General features: G+C 42.9%; 1 protein-coding gene across 12 annotated transcripts in view; it reads left to right on the top strand.

Moving 5' to 3' along the window:
• LOC113535919 (dedicator of cytokinesis protein 7) overlaps positions 1 to 20,386 on the top strand; it is a 45,805-nt gene extending 25,419 nt beyond the window's left edge. The window contains exons 18-51 of one of the 12 annotated variants that reach the window (XM_026929497.3): positions 243 to 344; positions 441 to 527; positions 631 to 862; positions 953 to 1,117; positions 1,517 to 1,689; positions 2,106 to 2,207; positions 3,609 to 3,698; positions 3,878 to 3,973; positions 4,482 to 4,622; positions 4,734 to 4,847; positions 4,953 to 5,123; positions 7,589 to 7,728; positions 7,816 to 7,988; positions 8,148 to 8,296; positions 8,729 to 8,911; positions 9,187 to 9,313; positions 11,125 to 11,209; positions 11,386 to 11,482; positions 11,615 to 11,749; positions 13,082 to 13,234; positions 13,428 to 13,586; positions 13,692 to 13,792; positions 13,899 to 14,091; positions 14,387 to 14,530; positions 14,724 to 14,855; positions 15,144 to 15,158; positions 15,621 to 15,746; positions 15,906 to 15,995; positions 16,133 to 16,369; positions 16,461 to 16,604; positions 16,685 to 16,791; positions 16,883 to 17,059; positions 18,981 to 19,018; positions 19,267 to 20,386. In XM_026929497.3, coding sequence (XP_026785298.3) covers positions 243 to 344; positions 441 to 527; positions 631 to 862; positions 953 to 1,117; positions 1,517 to 1,689; positions 2,106 to 2,207; positions 3,609 to 3,698; positions 3,878 to 3,973; positions 4,482 to 4,622; positions 4,734 to 4,847; positions 4,953 to 5,123; positions 7,589 to 7,728; positions 7,816 to 7,988; positions 8,148 to 8,296; positions 8,729 to 8,911; positions 9,187 to 9,313; positions 11,125 to 11,209; positions 11,386 to 11,482; positions 11,615 to 11,749; positions 13,082 to 13,234; positions 13,428 to 13,586; positions 13,692 to 13,792; positions 13,899 to 14,091; positions 14,387 to 14,530; positions 14,724 to 14,855; positions 15,144 to 15,158; positions 15,621 to 15,746; positions 15,906 to 15,995; positions 16,133 to 16,369; positions 16,461 to 16,604; positions 16,685 to 16,791; positions 16,883 to 17,059; positions 18,981 to 18,984 — 4,344 coding nt within the window. In that variant the 3' untranslated portion in view covers positions 18,985 to 19,018; positions 19,267 to 20,386. Of the gene's footprint in view, positions 1 to 242; positions 345 to 440; positions 528 to 630; positions 863 to 952; positions 1,118 to 1,516; positions 1,690 to 2,105; positions 2,208 to 3,608; positions 3,699 to 3,877; positions 3,974 to 4,481; positions 4,623 to 4,733; positions 4,848 to 4,952; positions 5,124 to 7,588; positions 7,729 to 7,815; positions 7,989 to 8,147; positions 8,297 to 8,450; positions 8,912 to 9,186; positions 9,314 to 11,124; positions 11,210 to 11,385; positions 11,483 to 11,614; positions 11,750 to 12,102; positions 13,062 to 13,081; positions 13,235 to 13,427; positions 13,587 to 13,691; positions 13,793 to 13,898; positions 14,092 to 14,386; positions 14,531 to 14,723; positions 14,856 to 15,143; positions 15,159 to 15,620; positions 15,747 to 15,905; positions 15,996 to 16,132; positions 16,370 to 16,460; positions 16,605 to 16,684; positions 16,792 to 16,882; positions 17,060 to 18,980; positions 19,019 to 19,266 lie in introns of those variants that run through there. The other 11 variants (XM_026929502.3, XM_053228206.1, XM_053228205.1 and 8 more) reach the window with 11 other exon arrangements.
• Positions 20,387 to 22,745: the final 2,359 nt, after the last annotated feature.

Here is a 22,745-nt window from a genome sequence, read left to right as displayed (position 1 = left end):
CATTCTTTTCAAGACCATCAGACCTGAATCACTTGCCTTCCCATGACCACAGATTCTAATGTATCTCTCTGCATTCACTTGGTCCCTCTGTTATAATGCTTTGTCACTCTCTGTCTGCATTTATTTGGAAAGGCCCAGACAATGGTTTTCTCAGACATATTGGTGTGCTACCTATGTTATAGGTCTATAAATTTAAGCTGTTGATATGGTGAAGTTATGAGAGACTGTGCTCTTCTCCATAGTGGATTCCTCTGATGCAGCATGGCCGCCTGCGCACAGGATCCTTCAGCCTGCCTGTGTCTGTGGAGAAACCTCCAGCCAGCTACTCTGTCCTCACCCCTGATGTAAGAATGTTGGTTCAGGGTCATTTCTATCTTTGGTCTGAATGTAAGTGTGCGTTTGTATGTATGTATGTATTTGTGGTTGTTTGTGTGTTTTAGGTACAGCTTCCAGGAATGAAGTGGGTGGACAATCACAAAGCAGTGTTCAACGTGGAGGTGACAGCTGTTTCCTCTGTCCACACTCAGGTATCAGATATAGGTGGCAACATATGCACTTACTCAGGGCAAGGTTTCTGTAATGAATTGAAGCTGTCACATAATTTATGTGTGTGTGTGTGTATGTGTGTAGGACCCATACCTGGATAAGTTCTTCACCCTGGTGTATGTCTTAGAGGAGTACTCTTTCCCGTTCCGACTGAAGGATGTGATCATCACCGAGGCCAATGTGGAGGCTGAACTGAAAGCCACCATGGCAGCCCTGAAGGGAGCACTGTTAGATACCTGTGTGCGCTTCCTGCACCAGCTTCTGAACAAACTCATCCTTCTCATCGTCCACCCTCCTGTCATCGCCGGCCAGATTGGTGTGCACCTCTTTAATCCCCTGTACTTCTTTACATTTTGTCACACCGTTCTTCTTCCTAAACTCTTTCTGTCCTCCAACCCCACCACAGTTAACTTGGGCCGTGCAGCCTTCGAGGCTATGGCTCTCCTGGTCAACCAAATTCATAAGAATCTGGAAGGGAACCAAGATCAGCATGGTCGCAACAGTCTTTTGGCCTCTTATATCCACTACTGCTTCCATCTGCCTACCACTGAGCCTGTGTCACCCCCTACTGGTAAGCCATCTGACCAAACTTTGCAAGCACACTTAGCTGTACTTACTGGGCTAGATTTATTGCCTTTAAAGGAAAGCATGAATAAAGTTACATAGATATACATGGGGGAATGTGGATCTGATTGGCTAGCCCTTATTTGATCACTTGGCTTTGCCAAGTTTCAACATTTTTTTGGTATCCTATACAGAAAAAAAACCTTGACTCCTAGTTCAAGCTAATACATGCTGTCACTGTGTAAGCAGCCTGAAGTATAGTGTTCACAACTGCAACAATGTTCCTACATGTGTTCTGAAATTGACCAACTGAGCAGTCCTACGGCAAGTAAACAAATGTGGAGAAAGCATAATGTGACAGCTTTTGAAAGGTGGAATACTGTTAACACCCCACTTTTTTGGGCAGTGAGTGGATCTTCTTATGAGCTTCCTATCCAATATGCAACACTGTCCCGGGCAACTGCCCGCCCCAGCAGTCTGCTCCTTTCCCGCTCCAAGAGCATCAGCAACTCTAACCCCGACCTGGCATCCACACCTACCTCGCCTGATGATGAAGTACAAAGGATCATTGGCAGCAAGGTGGGCATCTTTCCCTCTTCTCCCATAGACCCCTTCTCCCATAGGCCCCTTCAAGAATTTTTTATTCATAATCCAAAATTGTTTTTTTAGGAGTATAGATTTAATACACAAAGGCTCTTTTGTCATTTTTCCTGTATAAAGTTGACAACTCCTGCCCTCCCACTGCTTTTCCTGTTTATGTGGGATGAAAGGAGCAGGCTCTTCCTGTGTTGACTGCAGAATGTGGTTGAGTTGCTTCCTGTGTGGGACTATGCATTACAGTGCTGAAGATTTTATAACTTACCCTCCTCTATGCCTTCTCTTAAATGTCTTGTTCAGCAGTCCAATTTCTGCTTTTTCCTCCCTAACTGATGAGTATCCAGCTGACCGTCTCCTGTGCTGCTGTGTGTTTGTGTTTGTGACTGGTGAATAAGCAGGGAATAGACCGCTCTCACTCCTGGGTAAACTCTGCTTACGCTCCAGGGGGCTCCAGAGCTGTGCTCCGTCGGAACCCCAACTCCAGCTGTGAGCTTAAGCAGGTGCTGATACTCACCCCATACACGAGTATCACCCCACCATTGTCCTGCTAATACCTTATACCCCATCATCACCCCACCGCTGTCCTGTTAATACCTTATACCCCATCATCACCCCACCGCTGTCCTGCTAATACCTTATACCCCATCATCACCCCACCGCTGTCCTGTTAATACCTTATACCCCATCATCACCCCACCGCTGTCCTGTTAATACCTTATACCCTATCATCACCCCACCGCTGTCCTGTTAATACCTTATACCCCATCATCACCCCACCGCTGTCCTGTTAATACCTTATACACCATCATCACCCCACCGCTGTCCTGTTAATACCTTATACACCATCATCACCCCACCGCTGTCCTGTTAATACCTTATACACCATCATCACCCCACCGCTGTCCTGTTAATACCTTATACACCATCATCACCCCACCGCTGTCCTGTTAATACCTTATACCCCTTTATCACCCAGAATTGTCCTATTAATAACTTATACCCCATTAATACCCACTGTTGTCCTATTACTAACTTATATTTCTTTATCACCCACTATTGTCCTACTATTACCCTAGTAATATCTTTTGCGCAAATATCATGTCCATGCTAATGTTACTGTTACATGCATTATGCCTCAATGTCCTGTAAATCCTTTACTACTTTTACACCCAACTGCTCTATGAACAATACCCCTGTATCAGCCCCTCTTAATCATACAACCCTATACACCATTTTACCCCATACTATTCCCCTGCTGAGTCTGTTTGTGTGAGAGGAGATCTGATGTGTGTGTGTGTGTGTGTGTGTGTGTGTGTGGGTATGGGTGGGGGTTGTAGATATGTCTCCATGTCCAGTCCAATCTACTCTTCTTCATCACCACCTTCTCATCCCTATTCTATCTTTCAGTGCTCTTTTTCTTGCAATAATTTTTAAACTGTGTTAATGATGTCAGTCAACATACAGTAGTCTTACAATATAGAAATTAGCCTATTCTGTATCTAGGCAAGACAGTTGGAAACGTTTGAGGGTTAAAATAAGTTGTTTTAAACGTGAATGACATTTTTTGTCATGGACAATTTTTTTCATAAATTTAGCTGGTCATCATATGGAACAAATCATATGATGAACTCATCATATAAACATTACATATAGTTGATAATTATCTACACTAACGTTTGAAAGAGTGGTTGGAAGTAGATATTTGGATCAGCAGGTCTCTGCTAATCTTCTATATGACGCTTTTCTTAACCTAATCATTTTTTCAGTTGTCTTCCCCTTTAGTATTTGTGTTTACCAAATTTCCAGGTGTTCATCAGTGCATGCACTTCTTTTTATCATTTCCATTTTTTCTCTTTCACCTTCCTCACCCTCCTCATGCTCATTCACCATGGCCGCTGCAGCAGGCCAGTGAACGGGCTGCTAACCGCATGTCGGCGTTCATCGAGAGCACCTCCTTACTCGCACCACCCTTGAAACACATGCCCAGGAAGGTAAAATTCACACTATTTTGTTTTCTTTCATATCCCTTGTTCATCTCATCATTTCTTTCATGTCACGAAGTGGCAGTGTGGGCTGAGACGGGGTATGTATGTGTGTATGTGGGGAGGGTGCATGGATTTGTTGTATGTGTGCAGGTGTGTCTATGTTAATTAGTGCTCTCTCTGCCCAGTTGTTGCATGAGGAACTGGCTCTGCAGTGGGTGGTGAGTACCAGCACAGTGAGAGAGGCAGCGCTGCAGCAAGCCTGGTTTTTCTTCCAGCTTATGGTATGTTTCTCTCTCTTTATCTCTCTCTCCCTCAGACACGCGCACACACACACACACACACACACACACACACACGCATACTCTCTGTAGGTAAAGGCCAAGTCTTGGAATGGAGTGTTAAAGCATTAAATCAAAATCCCCAGTAGTTTAGCCTGGGGATCTTACCATAGAGAGAGGCCTTTACTTTACGCTAGATGATGATGGCTGTTTCATAAATCACCAAATCATACTGCAAAGACTGTAATGTAGTTAGTTGAAGAAGTCAGCAACTTTGCTTTTCTCAGGTAGTGTGTGTGAATATGATTTGTCAGCATGAATATGCTCCACCTTGTTTTTTTATATTACCTTTTTCATTTGCTATGGGGTTGCAGTGAAATTATTTGATCATCAAAGCGTGGGTTAGATTTATGTTTTTGGAAAGGAGAAAGCTACAAAAATCATCAGTGGAATTCATTGTGCACAAATTTGTTTTTTGAATTTGAATTTTCTTCTCTCTTGTCTCTCTCAGGTGAAGAGTATGGCTCATCACCTTTTCCTTACTTCCAAGCTGGACGTGCCAAGACGTCAGCGTTTTCCTGACCGTTTTGTGGATGACATTGCTGCCTTGGTATGCGCCATCAGTGCAGATATAGCCAGCAGACACCACAAGGTAATGTTTGTAGATGAACTTTTACAATCAAGATCTCATTTCCAAGCCTAGTTCAATGAAAAAGCAGGAATAGTACTTGGTGCTCTGTAACTGTGTGTGTTTGTGTTTCAGGATGTCGAGCTTGTGGAAAGATTAAACAGCAGCCTGGCCTTCTTCCTCAATGATCTGCTGTCTCTCCTTGACCGGGGATTTGTGTTTAACCTCATCCGCACCTACTACAAACAGGTGCAAGCATGCGCACTAAACATTCACTCTTGCATTCTTGTTGACAGTATATTTGAACGACAAATGTGTCTTTGTGTGTGTGTGTGTGTGTGTGTGTGTGGTTAGATTTCCAATAAACTGCATACAACGCAGAACCCAAGCTCTCTCATGGCTCTGAGGCTGGACTTCATGCGTATAGTATGCAGTCATGAGCACTACGTCACTCTCAACCTGCCTTGTGCCACCTTCAGCCCTCCATCTTCTCCATCACCTTCAACCTCCTCCACCACCTCACAGGTACAGAGCCACACTCCTTTACCCTGTGTTGACACTAGCCATGATTAATTTTGTGAGTATGTGCCAATCATGGAGCCACAATTCTGGCAACAGTGGCAAGTGACTTGGGGATGAGTGACAAAGAGTGATAAACAACATTTGAATTGAGATATTCTAAAAATAAAAAGGTCATGTACATTCACCAGCCACCAGCCGGTTTAATGTTCACATGAAACATCAGAATTGGAAAAAATGTGATCTTGGTGGCTTTGACCATGGAATGGTTGTTGGTGCCAAATGGGCTGGTTTGAACCTGCTAATTTTCACACACAAAAGACTTTAAACAGAGCTGACAAGAAGGCAATGGTAACACAAATAACCACTCTTTACAACCATGGTGAGTAGAAAAGTATGCACAAAATGCTCAAACTTTGACACATCTACAGCTACACTACAGCTACACTACAGCTACAAAAGAAGACCACATGAGGTTCCATTCCTGTCAGCCAAGAACAAGAATCTGAGGCTACAGTGGCCACAGACTCACCCAAACTGGACAACGGAAGATTGGGAAAATGTCACCTGGTCTGATGAACCTCGATTTCTGTTTCAGCATGCAGATGGTAGGGTCAGAATTTGGTGTCAGCGACGTGAATCCATGGATCCGACCCGACGTGTCAACAGTTGTCAAGAGGCTTCTGGTGGTGATGTAATGGTGTGGGAAATGTTTTCTGGCACACTTTGGAGCCCTTAATTCCAGTCAAGCATCACTTGAATGCCTCAGCATATCTGAGTATTATTGCTGACCATGCACATCCCTTTATGGCTAATATCTTATAATGGCTACTTCCAGCATGATAATACGCTTGGTCACAAAGCACTAGTTGTCTCAAACTGGTTCCATGAATATGACATTTCAGTGTACTTCAGTGGACTCCCCAGTCCCCAGATCTGAATCCACTAGAGCACCTGTCGGATGTGGTAGACTGAGTTAAGTGTGAAGATAAAGAACTTGGCAATGCACTGCAATATTTCAGCTAGTTAGATGCATGTGAGATAATGAATACATACAGCACAGTGTTTTTAGCATAATGAATTTATCAGTTTAAATGCATTTCCAGTAGCAGGTTAGATGTTTTGTTTGGTTGTTGCTTTTAAATCATACTTATAAATGGTGAAACTATTTTTTGACCAGTTTGCAGAAATTACATTTTCTTGATGTGTTTGACCTTGACCTGTTTTTGAACTGATGTATGAGCACAGAAACTTGAAGATATGTTTATGCTGCCAGTCATTAATGTAGTTTAACAAGTTGGTCAGTTGCAGCCGGTTTGCTCTTTCAAGTCAGCTCAGTGGAGCTGTTTCTTATAGAATCAGTGTTGAGGGCATTTAAGGTTAATTAACAGGTTAATTTAAATTAACTGTTTTGCTATTTATTTGCCCATTCAAGTTTAAATCAGTATATTGGTCAAGTTGGCAAAAAAACCATGTAAGTATTCCACTTTAATAGATAGTGCTTTTAGATTAATAACTTCAAGTCAAGTCAAGTGGCTTTATTGTCATTTCAACCATATACAGGTAGTTAGTACACAGTGAAACAAAACAACGCTCCTCCAGGACCAAGGTGCTACATAAAACAAAATGCAGAACTACAGCAGGCATTACATAAGTTTACATAAAGTGCACAGTGCAAACATGTGCAGACGGCACAAGACGGTGCAAAAACACCAAAATAAAACAAGACAATGGGCACGGTGAGCTGCAGTGCAGCGCCGACTAGTGCACAGTACTAATTAAAAAAACGAGTCTTATGACAGTAGTGCAAAACTTACTTGTACCCTGAGAGATCGCTGGTCTAGTCTGTAAAAAAAATCCATGCTAGAGCCTCGAAGGGAGCTTAGTTCAGAGCAGGGGGGTATGTTAGGGAGGGTGCAGCTGTTATGGTGTCATTTACAGTGGAAGTGATGAAGGGAAGGGGGTCTTGCTAGATAGATTGGAGCATTGTTTAAGAGTTGGGATCCAGTGGGTAGGTATTGCTGGACAAGATAATCTGCAGGGTCTCTTTTGTAGAAAGAGGAGGAAAAGGTGTTAAGGAAACAGGAAGGGAAGAGTGATTGTGTAGTGTAGGCATAGGGGTAGGAGGGAAGGATTGGCAGTTTTTGCTATGTGTTTTTTTTTTGCTATGTGCAGATTTTTGAATGTGGCAAAGTCATCAGTGGTTGGGGAGGAGGATGAAGGAGGAGGCGGAGGGTTGAGTAGTGAAGAAAAAATGTGTGGATCAGATGCGGATTAGCTGATAAGATTCTGTACTCCAGACTCTCCTTCCTCCAGTGATGCCACACCAAAAACGGCTAGCTACGTTTTATCTGAGCAAACAATAAAATGTGTTTTCAACAACTGTCATGCCTTGCTGTTGACTATGCACCTATTTGTTCTGACAGACTATGAAAGTTTCTCACATTGCACTCTCACTCACTTGTTTGCAGAGTTCAGCATTCTCATGTCCAGTGCAGGACCAGGGTGTAGTCAGTATGTTCGAGCTGTCAGTGCCCTTTCGCCAGCAGCATTTCCTGTCTGGCTTACTGCTGTCTGAGCTCGCCCTTATCCTGGAACCTGAAGGAGAAGGGTAAGCTACACACACACACACACACACACACACACACACACACACACACACACACACACTCTCTAACCTAATTCACTGTCACTCCAGCAGCGTGTTCTTCCTACACAAGAAGGCGATCAGCGCGGTGCACTCTCTCCTCTGCAGTCATGATGCAGACCCACGCTACACTGACCCCCAGGTCCGAGCCCATATTGCTCAGCTCTATCTGCCACTCATTCCTATTGTCATGGAGACACTATCCCAACTCCATGATTTCACCGGTGAGCCAAACAAAAAGTACTTCATGCTGTGAACCTTTATTTTTGGTTTGACTGTTCATTGTTTTTCACATGTCACCATCATGTTCTAGAGAGCTGTCTTTCAGTCTTTTCTGAAAGTTGTTGTTTATTCATTTTGTTGTTTGTTAACTTTTCCTGTAGACCCCTCACCTCAGCGTGTACGGCACGCTTCTGCAGTCTTCGATGATGGTGATCCAGAGAACAGCACCATTAGTTCGTCTGTTGCTATGGCAATAGCCGGCTCGCCTCTACCATATTCCAAAGCGAGTCCCTTCACGCTGTCCTCACTGGTGAGCAACAAACCTGTCTGTGAACAAGATGAAACTTTAAGTTTTATGTAATATACATTTTTGTTTTGGTGTCGTGTTAATTTAGTTGTGTGTCACCACCAGAGTACCAATTTTTAAAGGCACATTGTTTTTAAAATATTTTTCCCATCTGCAGTACTACTCTCTGCCACTAGATGCCTTTGATCCCTTGTTTTTCGTGTGTGACAGTGAGTACTTTCACAGTTCCACGATATTCAGTTAATGAGCATACGGAGGGGAAATAACAGCTGTCTTTGAGGGTGTGTAAGAGCATCCTTTGTGACTGCTTAAACAGGAATCCCTTTTCTAGAAAGGAGTGAGAACAAGAGCTGGACCGGCCTGCATTGCTTGTGTGTGAGCTGGTGTCAATACAGTGTAAACAGTTACATGTTCATGTGGTGTGTGTGTGTTTAGGCGGGTCGTCAGTGCAGCACTCTCTCCGCTGAGTGCAGCAGGACTCTGCTGGTGTGTGTTCTGTGGGTGTTGAAGAATGCTGATGCAGCCTTGCTGGAGCGCTGGCTCTCAGAACTGTCTGTGCTGCATATCAACCGACTGCTTGACCTTCTCCACCTCACCATCTCCTGCTTTGAGTACAAGGTACTGCACCCGGGGACTTTGAACTCGCTTATAATGGAAGTCTATGAGCAATTGTTAAATTTTTAATTTTTAATAAACATTCATAATATACAAGCATATAATGCAAATTCAAAGCTGCTAATGTAAAATTCCTATACAGTACTTATTCCCTTAATGCTGTTCTCATATATTTTTATTCAGTGGGGGGATACAGTAAGAAACGATTACCATTAACCATTTTTCTTTGTGTGCTTTGGGTTTGGTGGGCTTGTGGCTTTATGTGTATGTGAACTCAGGGGAGGAAGGCTCTGGAGCGGATCAACAGTCTGACGTTTAAGAAGTCTCAGGACATGAAAGCCCGTCTGGAGGAAGCCATACTAGGCACTATTGGCGCCCGTCAGGAGATGGTCCGCCGCTGTCGAGGTGAACCTATGTCTTTTTGTGGATATGGGGATAGAGGCTTTTTAAAACTTTAGCTCACAACTGTAACCCCAGTTATCTGGTAGCATCAGTGAGGTATCTCACTATGGGATGTGACCCTTCACACTGTCCCCCCAGAAGCAATATTCCATTCCAATATTCAAATTGCTGGACATGCTTATCTAGAAGACTGATACCAAATGTAGCTGATCATACTGAAGTGTTTGTTCATGATATTTGCACTGTGGCAAGTTGGTCATCGCTGCACACGTTTGTGAGGGTTTTATACACTTGATGTGATATTGGCTTACTCAGTCCTCACGAGTATGTGCAGTGATGACCAACTTGCCACAGTGCAAATATCATGAATTGATATTTCCCAAAACAAGGCCCAGGATGCTGCCTGAGCCTGTGTGGAATGGGTATGCATGCCCATGTGGTGTTATTTGGACGTGCACATGTGTGCATCTGAACTTTGCACTTCACTTATAAGAGCTTTTTTTCATCTGGGCAATGCAGCATGCAACATGTTTGCAACCCTGGCCTTGATATATGCTTGTGGCCTTGACTTACACCTTGGAAAATTTTTACTGGAAGGGGCACTGTTGTGTGCTTATGAGACTCAATTGGAGCTCTTCTGGGTGGGGTGGAGGTGGGATGTCATGAGGGCTTCCACTGGAGGTAAGTGGACGAATCCACTGCCTTCCATGTCGACCCAGACAAATGCTGACCCTCCCTGGACTGTTTGTCGCATAGCGGACCCTCGCTTATCAGAAAATGCTTTGCTCTATGAAGGAGCGGCTCCACCAGGTATTTCAGGAAGACTGGCAACAGCTGCCTTGATGAGCACTTTGCTTTTGGCAGCCATTTTCCCTCATAGCAATTCCCTCATTTCTCTGTGGTCTTTTTGGCCAGGGAATACTGAAATTTTCAGCTACATTTTAACAGACATTGTACAGGTCCATACTGAGTTGTGGTGGCCCATCTGCACCGCCACCCTCACTTCTAAACACTCAGGCTTTGCAGCCTGTTTGGAGGGGATAAAAGGCTCACTGTCAGCCTCATTATCATCGTAAGTGAGGTCAATGGACTCATCCACTAAGTCAGATCAGTCTTCTGTGGTTGCACAGTGTACAGCCATGAGGCTGTCATCTGTCTCCCCCAGCAACAGTGAAACAGTGTGGAGCTGGTTGCCCCAGCTAGCTCCGTCAGGAATTTCCGGTTCCTGCAAGCAACCCATTGGGTCTTGTGAAGACAGGCTAGATTGGTGTGCTAACTCTCGTGGGGAAAAATGGGTAGTGTTGTCTTAATCCCTGGGATGCTACCACGGCCCGGGCTTTTTGCCTCCCTAGGTACGAAGCACATATTAGATGAATATCCATGCTTATCTTGTTCCCACATCCCAGGGCTTTGCCCTTTCCCATGGTGAGGGGAGGTTCCACAGTGTATGTGTGTTGGAGCACAGCATAAAGTGGTGGCTAGCTGGCTAAGACTTCTATTTGTCTAGCTGTATGCAGATGGCAGCATTCACTGACCGAGCATTTGGCTTTAGCTCACCTCCTGTCATGCACTTTGTATGAGAGATTCTTCTGAAAGCAAAAATTGGTTTTAGACTGAATAGATGACGTTGAGCCGAGGATTATAAATTAGGAGGATGGCCTGCCTCTGTGTCGCACATGTAACGTCTCCTGGCCAGTCCTGTCTGGCGTAATGGGTTATTGCTTGTGGGAGGATAGTCCAAAGTGGTGTGTCCAATAGTGATATACTGAAACAAAACCTTGAAAAAGAACTTGTCTTAACTGTGTTGTCTGCAGAAAGGAGCCCTTACGGTGGCCAGGAGAATGTACGATGGAGGAAGAATGTCACTCACTGGAGACAGAATACAGACAGAGTTGACAAGTGAGCCTTTTTTTTTATTATTCATATCTTCTCAAATCCAGGCTGAAATCCTGTATATTAGCTAGCCATTGATTTAATGTTGTTGTGATGATTAGAAGTAAGCCAGTCTGTATTTCTGTGTGTGAATGTCTCTATTTCTATGAATAACTTTTCATAAATGTACTGTGTGTGTATAGGACAAAAGCAGAGATGGAGCAGGAGTCAGTGGTGGATGGAAACTTGGCAACTGAAGCTTCCTTAATAGTCTTGGACACTCTGGAGATCATTGTCAAAGTACAGCTCTGCCTCATTCTCTTGCTCTTGCTCATGCTCTTTGTTGCTCTTGGCTAACCATACATAATTATAAGTATTATAAACTTGGAAGTGAATCTCTGATCCAAAGATGCATTTGTGTGTATGTCTCAGACGGTGGTGCTGTCTGAGCAGAAGGAGAGTGTGCTGGGCGGAGTGCTGAGAGTACTTCTCCACAGCATGGCTGGCAACCAGAGTGCCCTTTTTCTGCAACACTGCTTTACTACGCAGAGAGCTCTGGTCTTCAAGGTGTGTGTGGTGTGTGAGTTAATTGTGGGTGGATGTGTGTGGGGGGGTGTATTTGTGATTTTGAGTGTAATCATACGATTACACTCATGAATTGCTTTCTTATTTTGAAGGCTACAAATGTATTTATTCACACCTTTATGGTGTGAATAAATACATTTGTAGCCTTCAAAATAAGAAAGCAATTCGTGTCAAACAAAGGTGTGTATGTATAAATAGTAATTCTGCCTGTCAGGGTTGAGCAATATGGCAAAAACATGTAACTGTACTTGAAGACTATACACAAAATACACTTACCGGCCACTTTATTAGGAAATCTTTATTAGAAGTCATTCCCCACACCATTACACCACCAGTACCAGGACTGCTAACACAAGGCAGGTTGGGTCCATGGATTCATGCTTTTGACACCAGTTTGACCCTATCACCTTCATGTCACAGCAGAAATCAAGATTCATCAGAACAGGTGGCATTTTTCCAATCTTCCGTTGTCCAGTTTGGGTGAGTCTCTGCCCACTCTAGCCTCAGATTCCTGTTCTTGGCTGACAGGAGTGAAACCTGACATAGTCTTCTGCTGTTGTAGCCCATCTGCTTCATAGTTGGAGGGTTGTGCATTCTGAGATGATTTTTCTCCTGACCACTTGTAAAGAGTGGTTATGTGAGTTAGAGTATCCTTCTACGTAGCCATTCTTCTCTGACCGCTCTCATTAAAAGGCGTTTCTGCCCACAGAACTACTGCTCACTGGATGTTTTTTGGTTTTTCGCACCATTCTGAAGTAAACTTTTGTGTGACACTATTGTGTGTGAAAATCTCAGGAGATCAGCAGTTGCTAAAATGCTCATACCAGCCCGTCTGGCACCAACAACCATGCCACAGTTAAATGTCACTGAGGTCACATTTTTTTCCCCATTCTGGTGTTTGATGTGAACATTAACTGAGCCACATGATTGGCTGACTGGATAATTGCCTGAATGATGGCCAGTGAGTGTATGTAACAAGTACTTAGGTTTGCTAACATTGCCAGCAAAACAGTAAAAGCTGTGAAAAAATAAGTACAGTGTTTTTAAACATAAATTATTTATCTAAGTTATTTAATCTGGGAATGGAGAGAAAGTGAAACACTGGGTAAACAAATATAATTTATGATTCATCTGCTTGTTGTTCTAAATAGCAGTGGAGTTGCTTAATGTTGCAAGAATACTGATAATACCTACAATATCTCTGAGTAGTGTAACATGAAGTATTATATCAGCATATTGTTATAATACTGCCGTTTTTCCAAATGGTTTATTTTGTGTGTGTGTGTGTGTGTGCGCGTGTGTGTATTTATACAGTTCCCGGAGATGCTTTTTGAGGAGGACACAGAGCTGTGTGCTGATCTGTGTCTGCGTTTACTGCGTCACTGCAGCAGCAGTATCGGCTCCGTACGCAGTCATGCCAGCGCTTCCCTCTACTTGCTCATGAGACAGAACTATGAGATTGGCAATGTGAGACACATGCACTCAAATCTGTCTCAAACATGCATTCGGCATTTTATAGTTTCCACAAATTCACATTTTGAAATAGTGTGCACTAACATAACATTACATTTGCTTTTACTTTATGATCTGTTTAGATGTAAAGGTGTGAGAAAGTTTTGCTGGGCAGAGAGTAAGTATTTCATTTGGTTTGGTCCTACAGAACTTTGCACGAGTGAAGATGCAGGTTACCATGTCTCTATCATCACTGGTGGGCACCTCCCAAAACTTCAACGAAGAACACCTGCGCCGCTCCCTCAAGACCATTCTCACCTATGCAGAGGAAGATCTGGAGCTTCGAGACTCACCCTTCCCAGAGCAGGTTCTACCCACCTACTCTAACACACACAGTCCTTTTCGGGTTCAGAATTGCCTTTTAAGTTTTTTTTTCTTCTCAGGTTCTTAGCTTTTTTATTTTTTCTGGTAGGTCCAGGACCTTGTGTTCAACCTGCACATGATTCTCACTGACACAGTGAAGATGAAAGAGCATCAGCAGGACCCTGAGATGCTGCTTGACCTCATGTACAGGTGAGCTGTCTCATCCTAGAGATGTACATCCATATAAAGTTAGACATGGATGTATATCCATTTACCACTCTTGACATTTTGCTCTTTTGATGTTTTTGTATTATAGGATTGCCAAGGGCTATCAGAACTCTCCAGACTTGCGTCTCACCTGGCTACAGAACATGGCCGGAAAGCACTCAGAGAGAGGAAACCACGCTGAAGCTGCTCACTGCCTGGTCCACAGTGCCGCCCTCGTAGCAGAGTACCTCAATATGCTGGAGGACTGTCGCTATCTCCCCATTGGCTGTGTCTCCTTCCAGGTAGGAAGCTTTGTTTGCCTACATTTATACATGCAAAGATTTTCATAAATGGGATTGAATTACAAATGCGAGTTCTGCATGTATCCTTACTTTGTATCCTAAATTTTTTACGTTTTTGTTTACATTCATAAAAATTTCATTTTCATTGGTCTTGAGCCGCTCTGTTCCAGTTTAGGTGTGTATATGTGATGGCTCATTTGGTTAAAAAAAAACCCACCTCAGTCAGATTCTTAAATAGCATATGTTGGGGAGGATGTGATCACACTGTGTTTCATATTTGGGTGTGGATGCATAGAGTATCTCCTCTAACGTGCTGGAAGAGTCTGCTGTATCTGACGACATCTTGTCCCCAGAGGAAGAGGGCATCTGTGCAGGGAAATATTTCAGCGAGGTTGGACTGGTGGGGTTGCTGGAACAAGCAGCAGCCTCCTTTAACATGGTGAGGGCACGATTCGTACAGCGCACATACATGGGCCTCATTGGCTAGTTCTCACTGATTCCATTGAATAATCCGTATCTAACCCTGGATATGATTTGTACTAGCATACAGTATATATGTGTGTATATATAGTAGATCTACATGTAAAAGATGTCCCTTTAATATAAATTACTGGTGGTTGTGTGTACCCCAGGCTGGTATGTATGAAGCCATAAATGAAGTCTATAAGATTCTCTGCCCCATCCATGAGGCCAATAGAGACTTTAAGAAGCTGGCCTCCATCCATGGCAAGCTGCAGGATGCCTTCAACAAAATCTACAATCAGGTGTGTTCAATGTCTTTGTTTTCATGAAAAATTACAACTCCACAGGATGCCTACTGTAAGGGTATTCTTTATGCACTTCCATCAAAAAAATAAAGTGGCTAATAATTAGTGAAATGTGTTGACAACCAGCTCGCCAGAGCTGACATTCTTTCTCTTATAGCAATTTCTAGCCTTAGTATTCTTTGAAGGGTTTAGTAGGCAGAGGTTATTCGTCATATGTTTCCTCCTTTTTGACTGATACCCTATTCTCTATCTTCTCTCAATATGCTGCTTTGATTCTGTGTGCAGAGTTCAGGATGGGAGGTATAACTTCTAATATATTTATATCTATTTTACTGCAATTTTCATATTATAAAATGCCTACTTACCACTGTCACATGTCTGCATTTTCTCTCACACACTCCCCTTCTTCATCTGTTGTCTTTTTGTTTTTTTCCCCATTATCTTCTTGTCCTGGTCTGTGCTGGACGGATGTCTATGGTGAGTGTAATAAAAAAGCTAACATTGCCTCATAAGGTCGTCAAAAATATTCCCTTTTACACTTTATCACTGTATTCCTTTTACACACTTTTGTAAGAATGACAAGAATGACAGAAATCTAGGTCCATTGCAACCTAATGCACCCTAGTGGCCTGTTTTTTTTCCCTCCTTCTTCTGTCTGCCTCTCTCTGTCTCTATCTATCTATCTATATATCTATCTATCTATCTATCTCTATCTATCTGTGTCTTCCTTTGTTCATTTTTCCTTCCTCCCACAGGGTGTAGAGGATGTTTGGGACATATTTCCGCGTGGGTTTTTATGGCTGCCGCTTTGGCGACCTAGATGACCAGGAGTTTGTGTATAAGGAGCCTTCTATCACAAAACTGGCTGAGATTTCACACAGGCTGGAGGCAAGTATCTTTCCTTTACACAGTCATCATTACAAGAACTACAATACATGTTTTTGTAGAGAGATTTGTCACAAATTGTATTAAATGGTGTCACAACTAGATCATAGCATACTGACAGCAAAAACTACCTTAATATTTTTACCCTGCTATTGTGATTAGGAGTTCTACTCAGAGCGCTTTGGTGATGATGTCGTGGAGATTATCAAGGACTCCAACCCTGTGGACAAGAACAAGCTGGACCCCAACAAGGTCAGACCTCAAAAGAACCCATTCCTAATTCTGTAATAATTTGGCTGCCTTAAAAAATTTTAGTTTGATGGATTTTTTTCTCTTTTTTTCAATGTTGATTTTTACAAGCAAGTCTTTCTCTTTGTGCTGGTACCCAGGCATACCTACAAATTACGTATGTGGAGCCCTTCTTCGACACATATGAGCTGAAGGAGCGTATCACATATTTCGACAAGAACTACAACCTGCGCATGTTCATGTACTGCACACCGTTTACACTAGATGGCCGTGCGCATGGTGACCTGCACGAGCAGTACAAAAGGAAAACCATCCTCACCACCTCACATGCTTTCCCTTACATCAAGACCCGCATCAATGTCAACCAAAAGGAGGAGGTACCAGTACATATATGGCTGTGGGTTGTGATTGTATATGTGTGTTTGGTTTGGGAAGTCTGTTCAAACCTGATCTCTCCCTTTTTGTCAGATAATTCTTGTTCCAATTGAAGTGGCTATTGAGGACATGCAGAAGAAGACTCAAGAGCTGGCCTTTGCCACACACCAGGATCCTGCAGACTCCAAGATGCTGCAGATGGTGCTTCAGGGCTGTGTGGGCACCACTGTTAACCAGGCAAGCTTTATGCACTGTGTTGTGTGGTGTAATTAGTTAAATGTAGATATAAACTTCATTAACATCAGTGGTGTCTATAGGGTCCTCTTGAGGTGGCCCAGGTATTCTTGTCTGAAATTCCAGAAGACCCAAAACTCTTCCGACATCATAACAAACTGCGTCTTTGCTTCAAGGACTTCATGAAGAGGTGACGAGACTATGACCCGCAGACACACACAGTCTCTCACACACACACACACACACACACACACACTCACCACAGTTGTCCACAATTGCAGATGTGAGGATGCTCTGAGGAAGAATAAGGCTCTGATTGGACCGGACCAGAAGGAGTACCATAGGGAACTAGAGAGGAACTACAGTAAGCTGAAGGAGGCTCTGTGCCCCCTCATTAACCGCAAGATCCCCCAACTCTATCGAGCCATACAGCAACTGCCTACCACACCTACACATAGGTAATGGAACATTTGAATGGACTCATTATAACTTTAAATCCTGGGTTTGGGGATTTGTTCTTCTTCAAATAAAAATAAATGGTGCATTCTTTTTTTACCACTTCTTATATTATATTTTTAGTTTTTTTCTCCCCAAAAGTTTAGAAACATTTTTTGTCAAAACAGCAGACAGTACTAGGGATAGTAGACCAGTAGGCGGAAAAGGCCTGACAGCAGACTGATATCACTATGCAACACAATTTTTTGTTCTTGGGTAATAAGTGTTGTTTTCTAATTGCTTATGCCTCAAAAGTGTAGGAAATGGCTATTTACTGTATCCCCTCACACTTTGCTTTTGTGACCAGGACATTGGTATTTTGAAATTTACCTATTTTCATTGAGAAAACAGGCGAATTTGCATTGTTTCATTCGCATAAAGTCAGAAAAAGCAACATATGAATCAAAATTAACATGTATTTATACTAATATTATACAACAATGACCACAAATGATTTAGAAGTGAGTAGTTTTTTGAGAGTTACGATTATATTGTAAATCGCTTTCACAAAGCAGCCCCCAAATGTAGTCTCCCATAATGTTCTCATTATATTGTCCTTGGCAGCGATGTTCAAGTCCAGTACATCGTGGTGGAAATGTTCGCCTTGCTACTCTGAGTACGCTTCCATGTTCTACTTGAATTTATAAGGATGAGCATCAAGGATGTGGACTTTGAGAGACATCCTGCAGCTCATTGTGCCATAGTTCTTCACCAGAGTCTCAATTATAGCTCCACAGTTTTCGGCTTTGTGATTGCCCAAGAAGCCCTGAACCAGTGTGACAAAACTGGTCCAAGCCGCTTTCTTCTTCCTGGTGAGCTTCTTGGGGAATTCTTTGCACTCCAGAATCTTCTTTGTCTGTGGTCCGACAAACATACCGGCTTTGAATTTTGCCTCAGACAGCTAAGGAAAGAAGTCTTGAAGGTACTTGAAAGCTACCGACTGCCCAATTTTATGTGCAGTGATGGCGTCAGCACCTTCCGGGGGTCCACCAATGGCTCCCATTTGACATTGCTCCTCCCCACAGCAAACTCGGTCTGCTGTGGCCAGTCCCACCTTTGGTAGTGCGCCTTGGTGACCCTGCTGTCCCAAAGACAGAGATAACAAGGAAACTTGGTAAAAACCTCCTTGGATACCCATCAGGAATGCCACCATTTTAAAGCCATGCTCATCATACTTCAAGGCGTCCAGCAATGTCTTGACGCTGTTGTAATCCTTGCTGAGTTCAGAAAAAAAACAACATATTTTGAAATTTGCCATTTTTTTTTCTGGCATTATGTGAACGAAAATTTGCAAATTCACCCGTTTTCTATATGAAAATAGGTACATATGAAAATACCAATGTCCTGGTCACAGAAGCAAAGTTTGAGGGGAATAATAGCCATTTTCTATACTTTGCGGTATAAGCAATTAGGAAATAACACTTACTACTGAGGAACAAAAAAATAAATAAATAAATTTGTTACATAGTGTAATTAGTTCTTCCTTACTAGACAATGTCAGATAGCTTGAGTTTGGCTTTGACAAATGCAATAGTTACATCCAAGTGACATTTTTTTGCACATAATTATGGATAATAGCCTGCCTAGTACCAAAAAACTGGAAAATGTTTGTTGGTGATGACCACTAGCCAAGCTTGCAGTCCAGACTTCATTCATTAATTGTTTTTTTTTTTTTTTCCTGTTACATAGCTTAAATAACAATTAGCTATGAGATGTTTCTAATTAGGAAAAAAGTATAATGTAATGTAAATATATTTGACTTTCATGGTTCAGTCATATCATTCTGAAATCCCAGGCAAATACTCAAGCCTTGCACCATAGCACATACAAGGTTATAGGTGTGTGTATGGATTTTTTAAAAATGTGTTCTGTATGTTGCTGCAGATAATGGAAAGTTAACAAGCACACACATCCACACACAGGTATGTGTAGTCTGTCATGTCTAGGATGAGATATGCATGCACATCTTTAGGTCCACATCCACAAATATGTTTGTACATGTATCCGTATGTGTGTATGGGTTTTGAGCTCTTCTCTACATCTAGCATGTCGCTCCTGTAAGCATCCATTGCCTTACATTCAGCCTCCTCACTCACCCTGAACACTTCAATCTTTCCACTCAGATCTGCTGACATCTTACTCTGTTTCCCTCTTTCTTCCCAATCTGCAGGAATTCCCTTAGCAGGTCCAGCTTTCGGCGGACAGACTGCTAAATAGCACCAGAGGAGAAGTGGGGCCAACCCCTCGCCCAGGTTCCAGACTGCCTTCTCCTACGCTGGGCAATGAGCTCTCTGCTGTTCTCTCAGACAAGTTCAACTTATGTTTACTCCAAAGGGTTATCTATGGTATAAACACAGCCTTGTTGGCTCTCCAGAGGCAGGGCAGTGATGGCTCAGGCAGTGTCTAGGGACTCGCTTCAAAAATGAGCCCTCTTCAAGCTGACTGGTGGTAATTTTAGGTTTCGCTCAACATGGGAATCTAAATAGTCTGCTGCACTTCCTTCTTTTCTTGTGTTTGTGTGTGTGTGTGTGTGTGTGTGTGTGTGTGCGCGTGTGTGTGTGTGTACACTTCTGTGTGAGAGAGATGAGTCAAGAGCCCTGTAGTATGGGGTAAGTAACTGCTTGCACTTTGTGAATCTGAGCCCAACCAAAGCTTTAATGTTTCACCACCATGTCCCAAGATAACATTTATCTTTTGCAAAATGTTTAAACATGTTACTTCTCTCCCTTGGCTCTGGGAGTGAGGATGATAACTACTTAAAACCTCCTCCTCTAGCCCTAAGAGGCTTGGCTCAAATTGTTGGACTTTTTTGTTGCCGATGGCTACAGAAGACACAGAGAAACCTGGATTTGGGGGCATCATATAGAAGAATAAAACTGATCTAAAATTAGCTCTGATACTGCACTGTTAAGAATTTACACTGCCACTTGTTCATAGATCTGCACTCACTCAAGTACATTCATGAGTTTGTTTTTGTTTGTTTGTTTAAAGATATTTAATGCACAAAAGTGTAATGTCACTTTCTGTATAAGAGCAAGTGTAAGTGGAGACAGAAGAAACATCACACGTTGGTGAAAAGCTGCAGGGGGTGGCTTGCTCTTCATTAAACTACTGTTAGTCTTTAAATTCACTTAGCTAATGGAATTTTAATGTTAATATGATGTCTTCTGTTTATTACTGCTACTGTCCAAATACTGTGCAAAATACTGGCCTAAAATTGCTGATAATTTTTTTTTATTTCTGTACATTTCTCTTTTTTTTACTAATTGTATTAAATTTCTTAATCCATACACTGTTGGAGTGGCTTATTACTAAACCCAGTCAATTTTAGCATTGCTGCTGCACAGCTCCAGGTTCCCCGGATCGATCATGAGCTTGGGCTACTGTGTCTGGAGTTTCTCTGTGTGTTCTCCCTGTGTCTGTGTGGGTTTTGTCCAGGTTCTCCAGTTTCATCCCATCTCCCAAAAACATGCTGTTAGGTGAATTGGCTACTCTAAATTGCCCCTAGGTGTCAATGAGTTTATGAGCATGTGTGTGTGGTGCTGTGTGATGCACTGGTGTCCCGACCAGGATGTATTCCTGCTTCACACCCAGTATTCACAGGATAGGCTTTGGATCCACTGTGACTGTGACCAGGATAAAGCGCTTACTTAAGATGAGTGAATTAATGTATATTTTAAAATATGGTGCTTTTTTCCCATTTGTTTGTTTACTTGTTTTTTGTTTTGTTTTGTTTTGTTTTTTGAATGAATATATTACCCAATTTAATCTACATGAGACACTGGTAGGTTTTTCTAGTGGTGGGTTATAACTGATGTGAAACAGAAGAAGATTTGGTTATCACAGAAGTTGGCTGTTGCTCGTAATGACCACAGTAAGGTGAAGGAAGTGTTACAAGAATGAAAATCGCACATGAAGTTTGTCCACCACACAGATTAGCAATATATAGGGACTATTCACTGTTAAATATGATCTATATTGATTTTTTTTTCTGCCAGTATTTGATGTCGACTTTAATTCATTTCACATGGTTCATTTTGTGATGAATCCCAAATGACACCCCACTCCTTAAGTACATTACACAGTATACAGTATAGTCGGTTCTTCAGCCTATATAGTCCCATGTAGGAGTCAAGATGTTTCGCCCACTTTATGGAATAATCACCATAAGATGAAACCCCTGGTTTATAGTACATTTTGGTCAGGAAAAGCCTAGCTTGGTCTTCTAGAAAAGCAGAGAGATGCTGTTTAAAGCTCTTCACCTCAGCGAGATGTAGGTCTCAGCACACTTGGCTTCTCTAAGGGAAAATATGATGTCATTTGTGAGCAGCCCACAGTGCTGTGCTCCAGTAAACATTAAGCTACATAGAGCGGGCAGGATTTTCAAGATGATCATGAGCACAGAGCAGCTTGTTTTAATGACGCAGAAATAAGAAGCATTGCATTAGGCTATGTTCAGAAAATCTAGCTTAAAAAAAAAAGACAGTCTGCATAAGATCTGTGCTTTTGTTTGCTAACTAGCATATTTATTCTCGTAATTAAAAAACCCCCTGTTCTGCTCTTGGACAGTAAAGCAGTGCATTTGTCCTGGCCGTTGTGTTGTGTTGTGTAGTGTCTCATGGTGTGGTCTTGGCCATTGTGCTGTGCTGTGTTGTGTTGTGTAGTGTCTCATCGTGTGGTCTTGGCCATTGTGCTGTGTTGTGTAGTGTCTCATGGTGTGGTCTTGGCCGTTGTGTTGTGTTGTGTAGTGTCTCATGGTGTGGTCTTGGCCGTTGTGCTGTGTTGTGTAGTGTCTCATGGTGTGGTCTTGGCCGTTGTGTTGTGTTGTGTAGTGTCTCATGGTGTGGTCTTGGCCATTGTGCTGTGTTGTGTAGTGTCTCATGGTGTGGTCTTGGCCGTTGTGTTGTGTTGTGTAGTGTCTCATCGTGTGCTCTTGGCCATTGTGCTGTGCTGTGTTGTGTAGTGTAGTGTCTCATGGTGTGGTCCTGGCTGTTGTGTTGTGTAGTGTCTCATTGTGTGGTCTTGGCCATTGTGCTGTGCTGTGTTGTGTTGTGTAGTGTCTCATGGTGTGGTCCTGGCCGTTGTGTTGTGTTGTGTAGTGTCTCATGGTGTGGTCTTGGCCGTTGTGTTGTGTAGTGTAGTGTCTCATGGTGTGGTCCTGGCCGTTGTGTTGTGTAGTGTCTCATCGTGTGGTCTTGGCCATTGTGCTGTGCTGTGTTGTGTTGTGTAGTGTCTCATGGTGTGGTCCTGGCCGTTGTGTTGTGTTGTGTAGTGTCTCATGGTGTGGTCTTGGCCGTTGTGTTGTGTAGTGTCTCATCGTGTGGTCTTGGCCATTGTGCTGTGCTGTGTTGTGTTGTGTAGTGTCTCATGGTGTGGTCCTGGCCGTTGTGTTGTGTAGTGTCTCATGGTGTGGTCTTGGCCGTTGTGTTGTGTTGTGTAGTGTCTCATCGTGTGGTCTTGGCCATTGTGCTGTGCTGTGTTGTGTTGTGTAGTGTCTCATGGTGTGGTCCTGGCCGTTGTGTTGTGTTGTGTAGTGTCTCATGGTGTGGTCTTGGCCGTTGTGTTGTGTAGTGTAGTGTCTCATGGTGTGGTCTTGGCCGTTGTGTTGTGTAGTGTCTCATGGTGTGGTCTTGGCCGTTGTGTTGTGTA

The sequence above is a fragment of the Pangasianodon hypophthalmus genome, chromosome 23 (genome assembly GCF_027358585.1).
Source record: "Pangasianodon hypophthalmus isolate fPanHyp1 chromosome 23, fPanHyp1.pri, whole genome shotgun sequence".
NCBI lineage: Eukaryota > Metazoa > Chordata > Actinopteri > Siluriformes > Pangasiidae > Pangasianodon > Pangasianodon hypophthalmus.
The sequence above is the reverse complement of the archived record's forward strand: the minus strand, read 5'-3'. Positions and strand labels throughout refer to the sequence as shown.